This window comes from Phaseolus vulgaris, chromosome 3 (assembly GCF_000499845.2).
Source record: "Phaseolus vulgaris cultivar G19833 chromosome 3, P. vulgaris v2.0, whole genome shotgun sequence".
In the NCBI taxonomy this organism is placed as follows: Eukaryota; Viridiplantae; Streptophyta; class Magnoliopsida; order Fabales; family Fabaceae; genus Phaseolus; species Phaseolus vulgaris.
In genome coordinates, this window is record NC_023757.2 from 27,275,949 (window position 1) to 27,297,747 (window position 21,799).

Here is a 21,799-nt window from a genome sequence, read left to right on the forward strand (position 1 = left end):
ATACTCCTTATCACTTAAATTATTCCTAATATCTGATGTTTTTATCTTTCATAAACTTTCTTAATTTATGTCTCACTAGGAGAAATGCATAGTTTATTCGTTAATATTGTTATTTGATGTTTATTCGTTAATTTATTTTACAAAAAAAATTAATGATTATTTAAAGAGATGCAGGAGAATGCTGAGTGAATAGAAAGTGCAGATTGGATAAAAGGGGAAAAATAAGTAAAAAAATGTGTAAGAGAAAACGTTGTTTTTATTTTTTATTATGGATTATGTAGTATTCTTTGTATAGAAGACCTCGTAGTTTATTATGAAAGATGAATTAAGAAAAAGGCATTCATGCGTGTCTGTTTTTACCAAAATTAGCGATCCAAGCTACAGAACCAACCAACCGTTAACTCAAGAACAGAACACCTTCCCTTTCTCTGGATTCCAACATCTGATTCTCCTCTTTCCATCACCTCCCTACGCTCTTCCCTCTCTCCCTCCCTGCAATTTAGAAATGAATTCCAACTACGGCCAATCCAGCACGAACAAATCCCCCTCCGTGTCCCTCAACAACTTGAATTTCGATTTCGATCTTGGCATCGGATCCAACCGTCCCAAATCCCTCAACGACCAGAAAAACCCCAAACCTTCCTATTCCACCACCACCACCACCTCTTCCTATTCCTATCCATATTCCTCCGCCCAGCCCAACAAACAACCCTCATGGACCCACCAACCGGCTCCCACTCAGACCACCTCCCTGCCCGGTGGGCCCCCCTCCATGGTCGGAGACATCTTCGGCAAGAGCTGGGGAACCACTCAACCTTCTACTGCTTCCAAAAACATTGGGATCATTAATAAGAACCCTAATCTCTTCGGAGATTTGGTCAGTTCTGCTTTGGGCCAGGGTTCCAAGTCTCCTGCTACCAATGTTCCTCTCAAAAACGCTACCCCCACCCCCAATAAAGCCTCCTTTTCCATGGGAAACATGGCCGATTCTTTGCCCAAAACTGCTGCCACGCCACAGAGCAGTGCTAGTTGGGCATCATCTTCTGGGGGGTTTAGCGTGAATGCCAACAAAACCCCCAATCTTGGGGGCACTTCAATGCGAAACATGGGTAGTGGAATTGGGACCAGTTCTAATAACAAGGATCCTTTTAGTTCTTTGTCTGGTTTTGGATCCAAGCAGTCTGCTACTCTTAATTCAGCTGCCAAAGGGCCGAAGGTTGCATCCGGGGATGATGGTTTTGGAGATTTCCAAAATGCTTCCAAATCGAGCTCGGATGGTTTTGGGGATTTTCAAAATGCTTCAAAACCGAACTCAGCCGCGTTTCCATCGGCTGCTTCTCCTGGGATTGATATCAATTTTGCTGGATCTGCCGCTCCCACTCAGAGTCATGTTCAGAGATCAGGTGGTGGTGATGATCCAATGGACATGTTTTTCACGGCTTCCTCGCCCGCGGTTGGGGGTGCTGCTGCGGCCTCTGATGGATTTGGAGGACAGGACGATTGGGGTTTGGATTCGGAGTTTGGTGGTGGAGGCCATGATGTGGGTGGCACCACTACTGAGCTTGAGGGGCTGCCTCCTCCTCCTGCCGGGGTCTCTAGTTCCACTGCTAAAGGCAAGGGGATGGACAATTACAAGCAAGGACAGTTTGCTGATGCTATTAAGTGGTTTTCGTGGGCCATTGTTCTTCTGGAGAAATCTGGGGACGATACGGCCACAGCGGAGGTTTTGTCATCCAGATCTTCGTGTTACAAAGAAGTCGGGGAGTATAAAAAGGCAGTGGCAGATTGTACAAAGGTATCACATGAATTTTTTAGTTGTTGTTAAATCAGTAAATGTCTCTTGTGTTTTCAATATTGAATTGTTGGATAATTTAAAAGAGCTGTTTATGTCTGGAAACTAGAGGAATAGAAAAAAGAAGTTAGCTGCAGCTTGTTATATACTATTGGTCAATTAATTGGCTAAAAGTTGGAGACAAAAAAAGAAAGAAGACAATGTGATGAAAACAAGGTTATTATTGCTAGGAAATATTATATTCAGCGGGAAATGTAAGGTGTGAATGCATGATAGAACATATTAGGAGCAAGGGGATAAAAAGAAAGTTCTTATTATCTTTTTGGGTCTTGGCTTTCAACCCATACGACACATGCTTATATAAAACATTATGAAAAGTTGAAGGGCTGTTACATACATGAACCATATAAACACAATGCCTTATTTTAAGAAATAATTCCTGATTAGAATAGTGTCTTTCTTTTAGGCGAACTAGGGCTTGGATTTATGAAATGGAAACATGCATTCTGGCTTTAGAAATTTTGGAATTAATTTCTATCTTATTAGATTCATTAACTTTCACTGATGCAAGTGCAACCACAGTCAATACAAAGAAAACATGCTTACAATGCATCTACCATGTTTTTCCTAAAACAAGCTTCATTCTTCTCCTGTATTGGATAGTTTCACCTTGTGATCTTATTTTCTGCGTTTGGTACACTGTTTAGACCAGCACTGGTTGCAAAATGCAACTAGAATGGTTTTTCTTGCAAGTAGAGCACTGAGGGGCGGGCCTGTCATTGTTCCTTGGCGTTTCTTGGTTTGACCTTCCTCTCTCACATTCTCTACTAGATCTTCTTCCTTTCTTTTGTGGCTGATTGCTGTTGTACCTTTCTTTTTAGAAAAAAATTAGGTTTGATTGTAAAGCTCGCTCCAAAGGCTGATCTAAAAGTCTGTCTGTTCCTTCTACAGGTTTGCTTCAAGAGAATCTGTCGTAGTGCATAGTGTATGTAGAAAAATCTGTGCTCTTTTTTGCGTTCCAACAATATACTCAATTTTTGTGGCAACCTACCAAGAACTTTCTCAACAATCAGCTTTTGTTGAATAGTGTCTCCATAATTTCAAATTTGATTAACAATCCCATCTGTGAATCACATACCTTTTGGTTGTTTTCACACTTTCTATATCATGGAAAGCTACTATTTCACTTCAAAGTTTATATTGATAGAAATAAGATTCTCCATCCCTTATACGTAATTTGCCAACTACCCTAAGTGTTTTTTCCCTTTAGAATCATGCCAAGAATTATTGGACAAATGCCTTTGCTCAACATTGTTATATAGCATGGAGGGTGTGGCATTCTAGGTTCTATAAGCGTACAATAGGCGATCATACTCCCTCGGTCGCCCTTTTGGCGATGTGCCCCTTAGACAGTGGGAGGGCCCCTGGACGGTCTTTGGACCATCTGAAGGTGACATTATCGATTTTCTAAATTAGGATTGTTAGTTAAGTGATCGGCTCTTGGGTGACCAGGCTGCTAGGTGGTTGAGTGATCGGCCACTAGGAGAGCCCGTCAATTCCAGCTAATATTTGTGACGTGATGATATTAAGATTCTCACAAAAACTCTAAACTGACTCCTGAAACATAGGTATTTTGTTTTCCATTGTACGGATATTTCTGATTTTGTTTTCCGTGGATTTTTCTGATTTTGTTTTCAAACTCTATGCAAAGGCGTCATTAGAAGAAAAAGGGGATGAATTTTTTCTCAATACTAAGAAATTCTTGAAACTTTCTCATTGATCTGGGAAGAGAATGTTCGTTGGATTCTTTGCCCAGAACAGAGGCCATTTGCATCTCTCTTCAAAGTTTCTTTCTACTGCTTTGGCTGATTTCCTTGCAAAGCCACTGGTTGTAGCTGTTCTTGATATTCTTCTAAAACATTACAAAGATTTTGATGAATGAAGAAAGTCTTTGTTTGGCCACTCTAATAGTCGTAATCACCTTCACATTCACATATAAGAACATGTCTTGAGGAATATTCAAGACGGATATTATGTTTAACGATGAGGCTATAGGGTTCTAATCATAAGTTGATCAAATAAGTGGCTCGGATGTCACTCATAAAATATCATATTCTTCAGAGAAACATAGGCATGTTACACTTTGGATCTTAAGATGAAAGAAAGGGAAATTTCTTGTTATTTTTTTGAAAGGATGATCTTCGTAAGATAGGAATTCTCTTTCGTGGGAAAAGTGAGAAACTAGAACAGTTTATCTGAAAATCAATGGTTGAGACTTTGATAAAATGTTTGCACATGTATAACAATCTATGGAATTGTTTATATCCACTCCCTCGATTTACTTTGCAATTATTATAACTTTTTCACTGTTCCCTTTAATTCTAACCCCCCTCACTTTGTTTATAACTCGTACTGATTCAACACCTACTTGAATTGAACTCTTAGACAAGTTTAAGAGTCATACTTGAATCTTGAGTACACGATGCCTTTGTTTGACAGTTTGAGGAATAATTCCTAATTAGCTAGCTGCCTTATTTATAGAAACAAGCGTTTGGATTTATGGATTCAAACATTAATCATTACTTTTGAATTTAAGAATTAATTTCTTATAACCTTTTTTCTCAAATCTCCATGTTTCAGAAACCTTTTTGGCTTTAAATTCCACGGGTAGATAATTGATGTGTGCAAATGTGTTTGCTAAGGGCGAACATACGGTATGCAATATTTACTGTGGACCTATGTCCGGATATCATACCCTAAGGACTAATGATAGTAATTGATTCGATTTGTGAAATAAAGTAAACAATTATATAGAAAAGATTTGTCCAATTGTCTACAAGAAAACAGGGGTTAAAAAAGCAGATAACAACAAAGTGAGGACTTAGCAGATAAAAAAGTCTGGGTTTTTATTTTCTAATCATGCAATAGTTCCCCAATTCCTATTCTATGACTTCTCTTAAATTAGTTAATAGGTCTTCATCAAACGCCATCGATCATCTTTCCCCCAATTCAATTCCAATTTGGTTAGTTACGAATCAAATTTGGGAAAGTATAACCCAGAGAGAAAGATTTTAATCTGGTCAGAAACCCCTTAAATATGGTTGGTCATTCGCAATTTTAAAAGGTTAATTTCTTCTACAGATCCATCAATTACATACAGTTGGTCATGAACACAGAAAAGATTAATAAATAGATTCGGTCAATTCTAATGTAAATTGGAAGCAGTAAAACAGATTAATATCTAAATAATATGAAATTCAATGGATAAAATTAGGGTCTTACAAGCAGATTGCTTCATAACCCTACAAAATGAAGGTTAGCCAGCCATAGACATATGGTCAGATAGATAAGCATACCTAAAAGCATATAAAAAAAGGAGGGGACATATTACAATTAAGAATGCCGTGATAATCTTCAAGCACCTTTATACCCATAGCAACTCTCTTAGAGTTCCTTCTCCCTTAGAAAAGCATAATTGTCTCTCTTTGCAATAAGGTGTCATCAACAATAAACTCTCCCTTCTATTTGTAACAAAAAAAGGCCAGTGACAATTGTGTTAAAATGGCCCATGCTGAGATAGTATGATTGTGTTTATTTAGGGTCTTCTTCCTTGCTTCTTTTTGCTCTTTTTCCATCCAACCTTCGAATTTTTTTTATCATAATTTAATCAGAAAAGGGAGTTTTGTGAAGGTAATACATGCAAACATTATTATTTTCAAGCACAAATTCATATTAGTTATCATCGAAATTGCCGGGTCCTATTTATATCTTAGTTAAGACCCTGGGTTGCATATGTTCACAATTCAGTAATTGAAGTTTAAAAAGGTTAGGATTATGGCTTGGCCTGTCCATGAGTTCCACTATTTATCTAATGATCTGAACCATGTCATTATCTTGATCACCGTATAATAAGGAGGGAGAGTGTTCTGATCAGCATTTGTTGTGCAGATTCTTCAAAATGATGAAACCAATGTATCTGTCCTGGTACAGCGTGCTCTCTTGTACGAGAGTATGGAAAAGTACAAACTTGGTGCTGAAGACCTTAGGACTGTGCTGAAGATTGATCCTAGTAATAGGATCGCCAGAAGCACCGTTCACCGGTTGGCTAAGATGGCTGAGTAGGAGTTCATTCGCCTTTTTTTTTTCCTTTAATTATTATGCGATATAGGTTTTCACATCATCAACAACCCCCATTTCGTTTGCCATGATAGTTAGGGGGTAATACGTATGGATTGCTGTGACCCCAAATATGAAATGTGATGTATGCTTTATTTCATTCTGGCTGTGTCTTAAAATTAATATTTTCGTTGCCTTCACCAGATTTGAACTTTATAGAATTTCCATATTCTTTTTCTATTTATGTTCTTAAGTGTTTGGATTGTTTGCATATAAAGAAAGGCATTTGTTATTTTTTTTTAAATTATGAAGAGAGAGATCTGCAAAGCAGCTGTCATTTACAGAATTTTGTTCCCAGGTTCCCTTCATGATTTTGTTTGTTTGTGGATTTATGTACGGCACTCATTAGTAGATTCAGCCTGGGTTTGTTTGGAATTTGTTTTCATAAAAATCTTTAGAGAGAAAAATTAAAAAAAATATTTAAAAATAAATAAATTTAGTTTATCTATAAACAAATTTGCAGAATTTCTCTTATATATTGTTTTTCTAAATTTTTATATTTTAATTTATGAATAAATTCATTTTGATTTATAGAGAATTTGTTTCTCTTGTATAAGTTTTTTTAGGAAATTTAGAGATATGTCCTTAATCACTTTTCATATTTAACGGGGTTTAAAATACAGTTTAAACGATAATAAAATGATCTCAAAACGTACATTTATAATGTGTTTAAACTTAATGCTTTTCTGTCGTTTTTTAATTACAATAAAAAAATCTCTAATTTTTCTAAAGAACTATTATTTGGATTGATGTCTTAATCTCATAACTATTACCCCAAACATTTGCATCTCTACCGTGGGAATTGCATCCCATACTTAGATAGATAGATAGAGACAATGGTCGTAACTCAAATGCATATCTACTCAAGTCAAAGGGTGCTTGCTTTGAAAAGATAATGTATTATAATAGTTACATTAAGTATATCTAATTATAAAAGCATTTTAAGAGAACATTTGGAGTAAATTAAACTTTGGTTTAAAAATTTATAAAAATATCATTTTAGTTTTTTAAATTTTAAAAATATAATTAGTTTTTTTTTATAAATATTTTAATTTCTCAATTTTAGTATTTAAGAACTAAAAGTAAATTTGTCCAAATTTAAATAATTAGTTTTTATTAAATTTGAAAGACCATGATAACTAGATTCACCCACCATCTACTATATTTTAGGGAATAAAAAATAGTTAAGTTATTATAAATTACAAAATTTCAATCAATGAAAGGCATTGCAGTAGCTGCCAAAGCTACAATATAATGACTTTACATACTGTCAGAAACCATGAAAAATTTAAAGCCTACAAGAAACAATAATTATATATGTGCATCAGTTTTGAAGACAACTCTAACCCTCATATCCATAAAGTATTATTGCTCCCACCACCTATCGGACTCATTTGGTTGCATCTAAAACTAAAAGAAAAATGAGTTTTTGACACTATTTTTTCTACTCTAGATTACAACTTTTTTCTCAAGATTACAATTTCTTTAAGTGTTTGATTATTTATATGATAGTATTTTTGTAAATGTCATTTGGAACATTGAGTGTCAAATAATCAATACTCAAACTAAAATTAAAATTAACACACCAAACATGCATAAAAATAAACCCAAAAAAAGCAATGAAGTCATCTTCTCTTATTACAAATTTATATAACTATGAGATAATTAATAAAATCAAATTCATGCTTAGTAAACACCACTCTATCTGAAATTTTTATATAAAAGTTATCGTCTACATGAATTCTATATTATGTATAAATTAAAATTAAAACCGTGTTCAAAGAACATAGTTTTTTGAAAAGAAGTTTCTTAAACACGATCTAACTATTCTCATGTTTTTCTTAAATGCGTCTCTTCTGTCAGAATTATAAAAATAGGCAAAGTGTACCTACCTTTTTTTACTTAATATATTATCATTTGCATTAGCTAAATAATTAATATAGGAGGAAAGGTATAGAATAGTATTTAGTTTTGAAAAACCCGATTTCCACTTGTTTCCACTTGCGTGTGATGTTACTATATTCATTCTTGTATAAATTCAGAGTCCTTCACTTGTATAAAGTCTGAGTATCCATTCTCTCTCTGAAATAAAAAATGTGTGGGGGTGCTATCATTTCTGATTTCGTAGACGTGGAGGACGCATGTGAGAAGGTGAAGAAGAAAAGAGTGGTTACGCGAGTACGGAAGAACGCCTACAGAGGAATCAGGCAAAGGCCTTGGGGCAAGTGGGCTGCAGAAATAAGGGACCCACGCAAGGGTCTGCGCCTGTGGCTCGGCACATTCGCCACTGCCCAAGAAGCCGCTCGCGCCTACGACGACGCTATCATTTCTGATTTCGTAGACGTGGAGGACGCATGTGAGAAGGTGAAGAAGAAAAGAGTGGTTACGCGAGTACGGAAGAACGCCTACAGAGGAATCAGGCAAAGGCCTTGGGGCAAGTGGGCTGCAGAAATAAGGGACCCACGCAAGGGTCTGCGCCTGTGGCTCGGCACATTCGCCACTGCCCAAGAAGCCGCTCGCGCCTACGACGACGCTATCATTTCTGATTTCGTAGACGTGGAGGACGCATGTGAGAAGGTGAAGAAGAAAAGAGTGGTTACGCGAGTACGGAAGAACGCCTACAGAGGAATCAGGCAAAGGCCTTGGGGCAAGTGGGCTGCAGAAATAAGGGACCCACGCAAGGGTCTGCGCCTGTGGCTCGGCACATTCGCCACTGCCCAAGAAGCCGCTCGCGCCTACGACGACGCTATCATTTCTGATTTCGTAGACGTGGAGGACGCATGTGAGAAGGTGAAGAAGAAAAGAGTGGTTACGCGAGTACGGAAGAACGCCTACAGAGGAATCAGGCAAAGGCCTTGGGGCAAGTGGGCTGCAGAAATAAGGGACCCACGCAAGGGTCTGCGCCTGTGGCTCGGCACATTCGCCACTGCCCAAGAAGCCGCTCGCGCCTACGACGACGCTATCATTTCTGATTTCGTAGACGTGGAGGACGCATGTGAGAAGGTGAAGAAGAAAAGAGTGGTTACGCGAGTACGGAAGAACGCCTACAGAGGAATCAGGCAAAGGCCTTGGGGCAAGTGGGCTGCAGAAATAAGGGACCCACGCAAGGGTCTGCGCCTGTGGCTCGGCACATTCGCCACTGCCCAAGAAGCCGCTCGCGCCTACGACGACGCTATCATTTCTGATTTCGTAGACGTGGAGGACGCATGTGAGAAGGTGAAGAAGAAAAGAGTGGTTACGCGAGTACGGAAGAACGCCTACAGAGGAATCAGGCAAAGGCCTTGGGGCAAGTGGGCTGCAGAAATAAGGGACCCACGCAAGGGTCTGCGCCTGTGGCTCGGCACATTCGCCACTGCCCAAGAAGCCGCTCGCGCCTACGACGACGCTATCATTTCTGATTTCGTAGACGTGGAGGACGCATGTGAGAAGGTGAAGAAGAAAAGAGTGGTTACGCGAGTACGGAAGAACGCCTACAGAGGAATCAGGCAAAGGCCTTGGGGCAAGTGGGCTGCAGAAATAAGGGACCCACGCAAGGGTCTGCGCCTGTGGCTCGGCACATTCGCCACTGCCCAAGAAGCCGCTCGCGCCTACGACGACGCTATCATTTCTGATTTCGTAGACGTGGAGGACGCATGTGAGAAGGTGAAGAAGAAAAGAGTGGTTACGCGAGTACGGAAGAACGCCTACAGAGGAATCAGGCAAAGGCCTTGGGGCAAGTGGGCTGCAGAAATAAGGGACCCACGCAAGGGTCTGCGCCTGTGGCTCGGCACATTCGCCACTGCCCAAGAAGCCGCTCGCGCCTACGACGACGCTATCATTTCTGATTTCGTAGACGTGGAGGACGCATGTGAGAAGGTGAAGAAGAAAAGAGTGGTTACGCGAGTACGGAAGAACGCCTACAGAGGAATCAGGCAAAGGCCTTGGGGCAAGTGGGCTGCAGAAATAAGGGACCCACGCAAGGGTCTGCGCCTGTGGCTCGGCACATTCGCCACTGCCCAAGAAGCCGCTCGCGCCTACGACGATGCTATCATTTCTGATTTCGTAGACGTGGAGGACGCATGTGAGAAGGTGAAGAAGAAAAGAGTGGTTACGCGAGTACGGAAGAACGCCTACAGAGGAATCAGGCAAAGGCCTTGGGGCAAGTGGGCTGCAGAAATAAGGGACCCACGCAAGGGTCTGCGCCTGTGGCTCGGCACATTCGCCACTGCCCAAGAAGCCGCTCGCGCCTACGACGACGCTATCATTTCTGATTTCGTAGACGTGGAGGACGCATGTGAGAAGGTGAAGAAGAAAAGAGTGGTTACGCGAGTACGGAAGAACGCCTACAGAGGAATCAGGCAAAGGCCTTGGGGCAAGTGGGCTGCAGAAATAAGGGACCCACGCAAGGGTCTGCGCCTGTGGCTCGGCACATTCGCCACTGCCCAAGAAGCCGCTCGCGCCTACGACGACGCTATCATTTCTGATTTCGTAGACGTGGAGGACGCATGTGAGAAGGTGAAGAAGAAAAGAGTGGTTACGCGAGTACGGAAGAACGCCTACAGAGGAATCAGGCAAAGGCCTTGGGGCAAGTGGGCTGCAGAAATAAGGGACCCACGCAAGGGTCTGCGCCTGTGGCTCGGCACATTCGCCACTGCCCAAGAAGCCGCTCGCGCCTACGACGACGCCGCCCTGCGCATCCGCGGAGACAAGGCTAAGCTCAACTTCCCCCGCCACCACCACCCTCCCCCCGACAACAACCCATGCCTCAGCCCCGAGTTCACTCAGCCCTGTTATCAACCCACTTTTAATAACACCGACCCTCTACTCGCCAACCATATTTCCAACCTCGAATCGTTTCTTGGTTTGGAGCCTGAACAGCTTCCGATGCAGCCACTGCCACTTCCTGAGTGGGACCCGCTCCACGACGTCGTTTTTCCCAACCGCCACCTCTTCTGAAGCCTTGTTGCTGCTTCCATTCCATGTCTGAACTCCACGTCTTTCAACTTAGCCTCTGTAAAATTTAATCTTTCTTTTTTCTGCTCAACGAAAACCACATGCTTTTCCCTCTTCTGTTTCATTTACACTGTCTATGTATAAAACTTTTCTCACTCTTTCTTTTCTCCTTTTCATCGTCTACATAGTTCTAAACGTCTCGCTTCACAAATTCAAGGTTCTCATAACCTCTCGCAACACTGAAAAGTGATCAATACTTTCGTTGATTCTGATTTCTGCGTTGTTATTCAAAACAAGAGTTCTTTTGGCATGCATATTAATTTTCTCATTCCCACGAAATATTCTTGATTTTGTCAAACTAAGGTCATGTGAATGTTCACTTTTTTTTTCTTGCAATAGTAATCCTAGCCTACATTCTTTGGAATATATTTGTTTTGTCCCTTTCTTTCTTAGAACTTGTAGTCCTAATTCCAAATCCTTTTTTTTATTGCATATTGTATGTAGAATGTTTTAATAGTTTTTGCACTCTCAGAAGTCATTCCAAGTGTAGATAGAGATGAATTCCAAAATGTTTTATTAACAAAAACTGATACTCAACTTTTTTTAACGGACTAAGTCATCAAGACATAAGTGATCAGATCCATTATCTGAGTGAAAGAAATTAACTTTTAAACCAAATTGGTGTCAACAAACTTCACTTTTACAAACACTAAAAAATTAGTAAATTTAAAAAACAAAGTCCATTATTAACGATGCTATGTTGAGTATTATGAGAACAAGTCCAATAAACATGTACCACAATGGCTTGTATATGTCAACCAATTTAAGTAATTTTTACACTATATTGAAAAAATTCAGACACAACATTCTATATATATTCAAAAACATATTGCGGTATTGGTTGGAAGGGGATGATATTTTTGTCATGTATGGAGGTTTTTTCACTAGAACTCAATAAGCAGAAGAACTCTATCCATGTACAAATGCCCCTGTGGACCCAAACGCTACACAAGTGATGACACCAATAGTAGTTTTTTTTTTTGAAAAAAAAACAATGGAGCCAGTACCCATTGAAGTTAAACCACCAAATGCAACACATAAATAACTAACGCACACATTCAATGGAATTTTGTCTACCTTCAACCTTAGCATTGAATGGCTGAAAGGGAGTTTTATTCAACAACACATTTTTGGGGCCTGTGAAACTGTTCTCCAAGCAAGCAACAATTTATGACGGCCACCTACCGCCAGCGCAAACTTACTTACCAATAAATAAAGTCTTGCACTAAAACTGAATGTCGTGAAAGTCTTCTTAAATAATATATTTGTAACAACAATAATTAAATTTAAGGGTAACATCTTTATATTTTTCCCACATCTAATATTATAATATACATGAATTTTTAATATAAATATTTATATATACATATATTATTTGTATAGTAGTCCAAAATACATTTTTCATAATAAGAAAAATAAATTTTACAAAATAAAGTAACAAAAACAATATATATATATATATATATATATATTCGTATAAAATACACAATCATTATAGATAAAGAAAACAAAACACAAACAAGGTAAACTAACTATAAAATAATTTTACTATAAAAGTTCAATTTCAATTAACAAACATAAAGTCATCTTTTCTCAAAATCCATCTAGTGTCTATCATAATTCATTATTCATATTACTCAGATCAGACTTCTACGAACCAACATACTCAGATACTTGACTCTACTTCCAAAAGACTCATACATTTGACTTACACTCAGAGATCTGCACATGTCATACTATTTCACTATGAAATCCACGTAGCTATGCGCATAAATAATCTCAATATCATATGACAAAGTTAACTCATATAACATGTCAGGTAAGTTATCTTTCAAACAACTTACCCATTCACATGAACCTCCTTCAACTCTCACGACCTGAATAACTTCATCTATATGATTTCATTATATTAGGAGAATCAGGATATCTCATTCTAGACGAATCCCTAGTCAATGCACATCCTAAATAATCTAAACACGGTATTTTCTTTCTTGAAAATACTATGTCTAGATTAAAATTCATATTCAACATCTTATCCAAAATCTTATAATTAAATCATACCAAAACTTAGAATTTCAAAACACACAAAAATTCATCCAAAAATCACATAAATATTTAATTAAAGGATTTTTCAATTAAATACACTTAAAATATAATTTTACATAATTTATAATTAAAAACTATAAAATAGAAATAACCAAACATTTTAAAAGTAAAGATAAAAATTTTAGTTTTAAGTTTTTGTTTTTAAGAGTCTAGCTTGAGCAAAAACCTTTTCGCTTGAGCGAGAATGGGTCTTGCCCAAGCAAGACCTCTCTAGCTTAAGCGAGATTGAACCCTGAGAGCACCCTAGAATTTATACCATTTTTTCTTGAGCGAAATCCTTTCTCGCTCGCTTGAGCAAAAATGGATCTGAGAGCATCTCATCTTTTCATTCTATTCTCATTTGTGCAAGAATCTTTCCATCTGAGTGAGATACAAAAAAAAAAACAGTTTGTAAAATATAATCTATTTCACATTTTCACCCAAAAAATTCCATTCAAATTGTTAGTATCAAATATACTAAACCAAAGTAAAAAATTCCCTGCTAAAGTTGGATAATTACTTTAACATGGCTACTTTATAAATCTATAATACCATATATCCAATATCTCTAAATCAAAAATCAAACAACCAATACTCATTAAACATTATCCTTTTAGTGATCAAACTATTCAAATACATTCATTTACTTATTAAAATAAAAATATAATTCTACAACATTTACCATATCTACAATTTCACATTCTAATCTCAATCAAATTTTAATATACTGAAAAACAAGCAATCCTGCAAGAAAATTGGAACGGGTGACCACGTCACCTCGACATCCAAATCTTCTAACCTATGGTTATATTGGAAAGAATAAAATTAACTCCCTTTACCTGAGTTTGAGTAGGTGCTCACTAAGAGTTCTAAACCTGCCAAAAGCTCAAGGGTAGCTTAACTTGCACCACAAAGTCCTGATAAAAAATTTAACTACATCACTAAGACTTTGAGCTAACAGAGACTAATACTAAGTTAAAAGAGTTCAATGCAATGGTCTATACTAAAGGCAAACCTAACCAAATCAAAACTGACTCAAAGAAAAAATGATTAAAAATGAACTTACTTTGTCTAAAATTCTGATTGGGCAGTCATGTAGTATTCGCTGCTAGGAATCCAATGACAGACTTCGATCGTCATTCCGGTGACAAAGATGTTTAGAAAGTTAGAGAGAAGGCACATGAAGGAAAAAGGAAAAATTTAGAGAGATGGTGGTTCTTTTAAAATGAAACCTAAATAATTGAATTTTCTATTTATATACTTTTTTTACTTAAATAATAAAATATTCAAGTGTCATTTAAAATATACCACTTCTACTATAAAGTTATTTTCTATGTCTTTACATAAGTCATCCAAAGTCCAAGTAAAAGCTAAAAAATTTGGGTTTTGTGAAGTTTCTTTCTTCTACTAATCCTCCACAACTATGTAGGTTTTAATGCACTCATTAGTTAAAGACTTTTTCCACTCAATAGTTAATGGATTTCTCCACACACGACAAAAAAATATGAAATAGAAACTAATTTTTAGAGACCAAAATAATTAGTTGTAATAACTAAATTAGAGACCATTTTAAAAACTAAAAAAAATTGGTTTCTAAATTAGTTTCTATTATTGTTAAATAGTTTAAAAATTGATATCTAATTAGCAACCAAGGTTTTAACTACCAATTATTTAGTTTCTAAATTTGGTAGCAAAAACCTTGGTTCCTAATTAGATACCAATTTAGAAACTATTTAACAATAATAGAAAATAATTTAGAAACCAATTTTTTGTTTAGTTTCTAAAATGGTATCTAATTTAGTTACTATTGCAACTAATTATTTTGGTTTATAAAAAATGATTTCTATTTCATGATTTTCTTGTAGTGACACTTATATGTGTCCAAAGATGAAATTGATCTTAGTTATTTGTTACAATTTTTTCATATTAAAAAAAATATATATTTGTTATGATTTATCTTATTTTATTAAAATTAGTTAAATGGTCTAATGATTAACATTGTCTTGTTGTAAAATCAAGGAGAAAAGATGGAACCATGGGAGAGACTTGTATGTGAAAGTTACCAAACTATCTTTGCTAGATCAGCCTCACTAATATTCATCAAGACGGTAGAAATTGGTTGTAAAATTTAATGTTTGAAAAAAAGTTTATAACACATAACATAAAATGAAATGAGATTGGAAAAGATAACATACTTGAATTTCAATGAATCAACATATGAAATTATGAAATTTAAAAATAATTTATTATTTTATGTGTTATTAGAAACTCCATTTGATATTAAAGAAATACAAATTTATGAATAAAAGATATGAAAAATTAATAAATTTATTTAATATTATATTGTATACAACATTCATTACTTTTAAAATATTTTATTTTACCAAATTGCAACATAATGACATGAATATCATAGGTATCTTCCTCCAACTGCCTAAGAAATTGGTAAGTAAACTCTTCCCATCACAACTTTTGGACATCCTTAATATTTATAAAACTATAAGGTAAATTAAGTTTAATAAAATTTTAAAAAATCAATATATTAGTTACTCCAAATTGTCAAACTTAATTATTACAAAGCTAAAGACCTTCCCATTTTTCTTAAACTCAATAAGGTATTCCTTTAACAGACAGAAAACCAATAACACCTATAAATAGGAAAAAACCCTTACATTAGATTAGGAAAATATAACTAAAATAATATATAAAATATCACTATCCTAAATCTCAACATTAAATCCAATGTTTGATAAAAAAAAAATATAACTATTATACATTAGGAAGAAAACCCCATACATTTAAGATGTCACTATAAACAAAATCAAACAAAATAAAATAAAAATTATTGAAAAATATATATGCATTTGTTAGAATGGTAGAATCTTCAATAAATGAACCTTAGTTTCTCTCTTTAAAAACATTCTGAATTCAACAGAAGTGAATTTAAACTTCTCTAAATTCAGAGGAAGAGATATATTGAAAAGCATGTATATATTACTCTCTAACAAACTTCCTCCAAAAAAGATAACCGCAGTGTTGAATCTAATCATACAAATTTTGTAAAAGAAGACAACTATATATCATACAAAATATGAGACAAACAAAACTAAATTAAGCTCATTAAGTACCACCGTCTAAATGAATTGATATTGTTCTAGTATTTAAATTTAGCAAATCTCCATAACTGCATAACCCTTCATAAATTTTTATAATTTGAACAATTAATTACTTAAAAATATTATTTATACAAAAAAAAAGTAAAATATATTATTCTTTTATTGATTTGTATGATTTTTTATTTAATAATTTTTTAGTAGTATAAAATATTTAAGTACACATTGAATTGTCATCACCTACAAATATTATCTATTTAAAAAAAAATATGTTAAGTTATATTATAATATATATACGCACTTTTGTAACTCTTAAATGAAATAATAATTCTTTTATTCTTGTAATTTCTAAATTATTTACTTTCAAAAAATATATAAAATTATTGTAATTCAATTGATAATACTTGTACCGTCCCGTACCCGGGCGTTGACTAAGTCAAGGTCAAAGTCAACACCAGGGGTCAAAGTCAACACAAGGCGTTGCCTAGGTGAAGAGACGCTAAGTGCCAACGTCACCAAGAAGAGGCGTCGCCAAGGCAAGGCGTCGCCTAGGTGAAGGCGTCGCCCAACCAGGGCGTCGCCAGATCAAACAGTACTAAAGCAAGGCAATCACAATGTGGTTCCCCGATACCCATGGGTAGGAAAGACCACGGAGGGAGCAACGCCGTGGGAAAGCCTCAGGTCCCGATAACCCGGGGCAGCGATAAAGAGAAGGAAAAGGTGGCTTCAAGGCCATAGTGATAGCACCAGTGTAGGGCAGCCTGACTCGTACCCCTGCCGCCCCAGAGACGCCTTTGGGACAGATACGACTCAAGAGGAAGGTCACGCCCAGGGTAGTCGGGTGCAGGGTACGAGAGAAAGGCAGATACGCTCTCAAAGTAAGTGACTAGATAATTGGGGGCATGAGTTAGTACCCAAAAAGTCACCCCTAGCGCAGTAGCACTCCCAAGCAGGAGGACTCACACGTAGAGACGTCCCCAGATGGGCAGAAACGCCCCCAGATGGGGTCACGGCGTCGTGAGGCCCTCCACGTGTACGACAGTCATGTCAGAATACAAACACCCTCTAGTCAGGTGCCAGGTAATTAAAGTCATTCAATACAGTTTCCGTTTCGAACATTCAGGTACTATAATGGCTCCCAAGCGTTTCAACGTCTTAAATGCGCTACGTTTTCTAATTAGATACGCTGATTGAGTGCGTTACATTTGTAATTAAAGGCGCGTTAAGGCGCTTTAAATGCTTGGGTAGTTTAAATAGCGCTGAGAATGTTGGAAACAGGGTTCGAACTTTTGGCAAATTTACCAGAACTCTCTAGTTGCTTGCTCGTGCCCGGAGGTTACGTACAAGGGACTGGGGAAAGATCTTTGCCTGAGGGAGAAAACATACACACAATACACAATTCTTTTACCACCTTCAGAGTGCCATACGCGGTGCTCAGAGACGGAGGTGCACAGTTTTGGTGTTTCTTGCTGGCTGACTTGAGCGTCGGAGTGCAAACGGCCGCTAGGGCGCCCTTTTGTCCTCTTTTTGCAGGAATCCACAGGTAACCAGTGGGAAGGAGTCTTTAACTGACGGTTGAGGTCGCGCACAAAGACGTCCCGGTCAACCGGACGGAACAATACTTTATAGGAGTTCGTGACATACTAAGTTTATTTTTAGACATAAATCATTTTCAAAATTTAAATCTTATTTTATCATTACTCTGATCTATAGATTCAACTTGCTTTTATGGTGACACACTAACTAGTACTATGATAGTTGCACATATGAATAATTAAATTTGAACATAAGAAAGGTAGATTAGAGGTGCATGAACCAACTCTCACTTTTGTATAGTGAGACCCAATTATCTAGTACGTTAGATATTAATTAAAGTGACACCACAACATGTTTATATTATTTTATTTCCTATTATTCGATCACATTCAAACAAAGTGAACATTCTAATCATAGCCAGAAACAAAAATAGTGTATTTTCTTATCCTCTTGGTGAAACTGGAAAAGGTAAGCATATCAATTACATGTAAAATGATAAATGATTAATGTTAAGTTTTTTCTTTTAAATAAATCTCAACATAAACTTTCTTTTATCTGTTATGTGCTATTCCCTCTCTAATTTTATCATTTATATGGTTAAATAGCTAATATCAACGGATTGTAAACTATATATATAAGACACGATTTATTAATATTAAAATATATCATTTTAAAGAAAATCGAGAAAAAAACTTTTTAAAATATTTATAAATAGATTTAAAATAATTCATTTTCATTTCAACTAAAAAAAGTTCCTCTAAAAAGTTAAAACAAACTTTCATTTTGATTTTTTACTTATTCAAAATGATATGTTTTCTACTTGGTGACACGCTACTCAAACAAAGAAGTAATACTTTAGTGAGAGAGGATTGACTAATTTTCTCTTCTTTAAAGTTTGTTTGCTTAAGTGAGAGAGTAACCAAATTAATTATATGTCTCTTTTAAAGCTAATATTAATTAACTTTAAACAATAAATATTTTCCTACTTAATTATTTAATGAAGATGAGTTACTCAAGCAAAATACTTTTACGTAAACGACATACATTTGATTATATATATATATATATATATGAAATGTTTGAATAAAATGCATATCAAATGATTATATATGATGAGAAGATACATATGGTGGTTTATATTGTGTGAGTACCTAGGATACATTACAAGAGAATCATAAAAAATAAACCAATTTTTATAAACCAAAATAATTAGTTGCAATAGTAACTAAATTAGAGACCATTTTAGAAACTAAAACAATAATTAGTTTCTAAATTAGTTTCTATTATTGTTAAATAGTTTCTAAATTGGTATCTAATTAGCGACCAAGATTTTAACTACCAATTATTTAGTTTCTAAATTTAGTCTCTAAAACCTTGGTTGCTAATTAGATATCAATTTAGAAATTATTTAACAATAATAGAAACTAACTTAGAAACCAATTTTTGTTTTAGTTTCCAATATGGTATCTAATTTAGTTACTATTACAACTAATTATTTTGGTCTCTAAATATTGGTATCTATTTCATGATTTTCTTGTAGTGATAATATATCTTTGTCAAATGTTGTTGTAATATTAAGTAAGTAAATTCAATAAAAAAATGAGATATTCTAAATTTACTCGTAGTCAAATTAACATAATTTAAAATATCAAGTAATTATGAATTTGAAGATTTTTGCATTAGATTTTGTAGAATAAATGTAAAGAAACATCCTAACATAAGAGAACTAAAGTTGAATTACTAATATTATTTTTTATAAATCATATATTAGTCTTCAACAAAATATATTTAATTGACTCTTTCTAAAGACATTGAATGCAACAACAATTTACAAATTACTTCGTACATGATATAATTAATAATTTACTTAGTCTAACTTTGATTTATATAATTAAAAAAATTATAAGTATACAATTAAAAGATTTTTAAATATGTATCTTAAAAGTATTTATTACACTATAGTGATGTATAATAGTGAAATATTAAATAACTATTAATATAAGGTATATCAAATATGATTTATGTGGCCAAATTTTATTCTATTTTGAGAAAAAATTACTAATTTATTTTAAAATAAATGATTAGTTTTGGACTTTAAATAACTTGTAGCAATAAATATTTGTGTATATTTTAAATAACATGTTATTTATTTTAAATAATATAAGCGATAAAGTGTCAATTAATATTTTACTACCCAATTTTAATAAAAACTTCAAATTTAATAGTTAATTTTTTTTACATTATAGAAACAATTTACTATATGGTGCTAGTGTAGATGTTTAATATATCATGTTAATTGATGTTGTTCACAAACTGCAACTAAATCGAGAGAATTATTCTTTAATTGTGAGAATATAATGAAGAAAATGAAATGTTTTATAAAAAAATAAATAGATTAATTTAAGATTCATCAGGTTCATTTAACTTGGGTTAATTTAGGCGAGAAATATATATTTTTTGGAAAACGACAAACCATTAACGTTTAGCAGTTAACCTAGTCATATTGACTTAAAATTTGGGTTCCTTTTGGTGGACATAATGTTGTCAACTTGGAATATAATATATCTTATATTTTATCTATTTGCATATTTAATCATGCAACAAGATTCCACTTGCACTATTTACTCTTTGATTTTGTCGTATTCAATTGCCCGCTCCAAAAAAGGTAAAACATATGTGATATTGTTGTCGTTTCGAGATATGAAATTCAAGAAAACAAAATTTACTTCGTTCACATATATCGAAACAAGTTTCAGGAACGACGATTTATTTTTTTAAAACTATTTTTTTTACCGACTGACTTCAAAGTCAAACATCGTATTTGAATATTATTATTTTAAAATTTAAAATTTCATAAAAAAAAGTTATCAAAACATTAAAAAGAAAATTATATTTAAATTGATATTCATTTATATCCAATATATACCGATACATAATATAAATTACACTCACATATGCAATCATATATCTTTCATATATATATATATATATATAATAAAAATTATTAAATTATAAATATTCAATAATCAATCTTATTTATTATAAGTATCTTTATATCTTTTGAATTAACTCAAAACTTAAAAGAATAAATATAAATACAAATAAATCTTGTATTTACTTAATTTTAATCTCATATCCACTTATATATTATATTTCCTTATATATTTTTTAATTAATTAAGCGTGAAAAATCTTTTACAAACATTATATCTTTGAAAAACATCTTTTTACAAATATTTTATTATAACATTCTAAATTTAATTGACATTAGAACAGTTATATATCTTTTCTTGTCCTTATAAGTCACATCCTTTAAGACTTATAATTATCTTTACTTGTCATTATAAATCACATCCTTTAAGACTTATAATTTTGGTTCTCAATTATAATGGATACAAAAATTTGTTTTAAGCATAAACAAAATAGTTTCAATTTTCGTGGAAACACTCTCCTTTTTCATTCTCTTGATTTCTTCTTTTATGTGGCCTAAAGTTAATAAATGATATGAATACAAAACTTTAAGAAGGAAGCTAATTTATTTTTGTTTTTTTCTAATTTTTAGATATTTCTTTTTTACTTATGTCTAGCCTTTAATTTGTCTTTTCTTATTCTAGTTTTTTTTACTTTTATTTTACATATGTTTCTTTAACTAGACCTACTACTTGTATATATTCAGACTCTTTGCTTTGATCTAAGTAAGGAAAATAAAATAGAATAAATATTCCTTCTCATATCTTTTGTCTTTCTTTCCCTCTTTTGTTGATCTTTGTTCTATTTTATAATATGGTATAGCTCTGAAGAGCTCTGGTTGCTACATCTACTCATGGGTGAAGTTGTTGATCCCTCACAAATTTGTTGTTCTTCTTACCATGTTAGTTCAAAGACAAAAGCGCAGTCTCAACAAATTGGTTTTACTCCTGAACAGTATCAAACATTGTTAGCTCTCTTACTACAATCTAAGTCCAGTGGCAATATTTCTATCAAGTCTCTTTTATTCCTTCCAACATGACAACACAATCTGGTAATAAATTTATTTCTTCCTTTAGTTCTTGAATTCTTGATAGTGGTGCTACTGACCACATTTGTTCATCCTTAACTCATTTTAC

General features: G+C 34.5%; 2 protein-coding genes across 2 annotated transcripts; both read left to right on the forward strand.

Annotated features, from left to right (window-relative positions):
- The first annotated feature begins 189 nt into the window (after positions 1-189).
- On the forward strand, positions 190-6,148 carry LOC137806970 (nuclear pore complex protein NUP62). Its single transcript, XM_068607373.1, has 2 exons — positions 190-1,795; positions 5,741-6,148. The coding sequence occupies exons 1-2, from the start codon at positions 314-316 to the stop codon at positions 5,912-5,914; spliced, it is 1,656 nt and encodes a 551-aa protein (XP_068463474.1). The 5' UTR covers positions 190-313; the 3' UTR covers positions 5,915-6,148.
- Positions 6,149-7,995: 1,847 nt separating this feature from the next.
- On the forward strand, positions 7,996-11,069 carry LOC137806971 (uncharacterized). The gene has a single exon (XM_068607374.1). It carries the CDS (start codon positions 8,063-8,065, stop codon positions 10,901-10,903), a length of 2,841 nt encoding a protein of 946 aa, XP_068463475.1. The 5' UTR covers positions 7,996-8,062; the 3' UTR covers positions 10,904-11,069.
- The last annotated feature ends 10,730 nt before the right edge of the window (positions 11,070-21,799 follow it).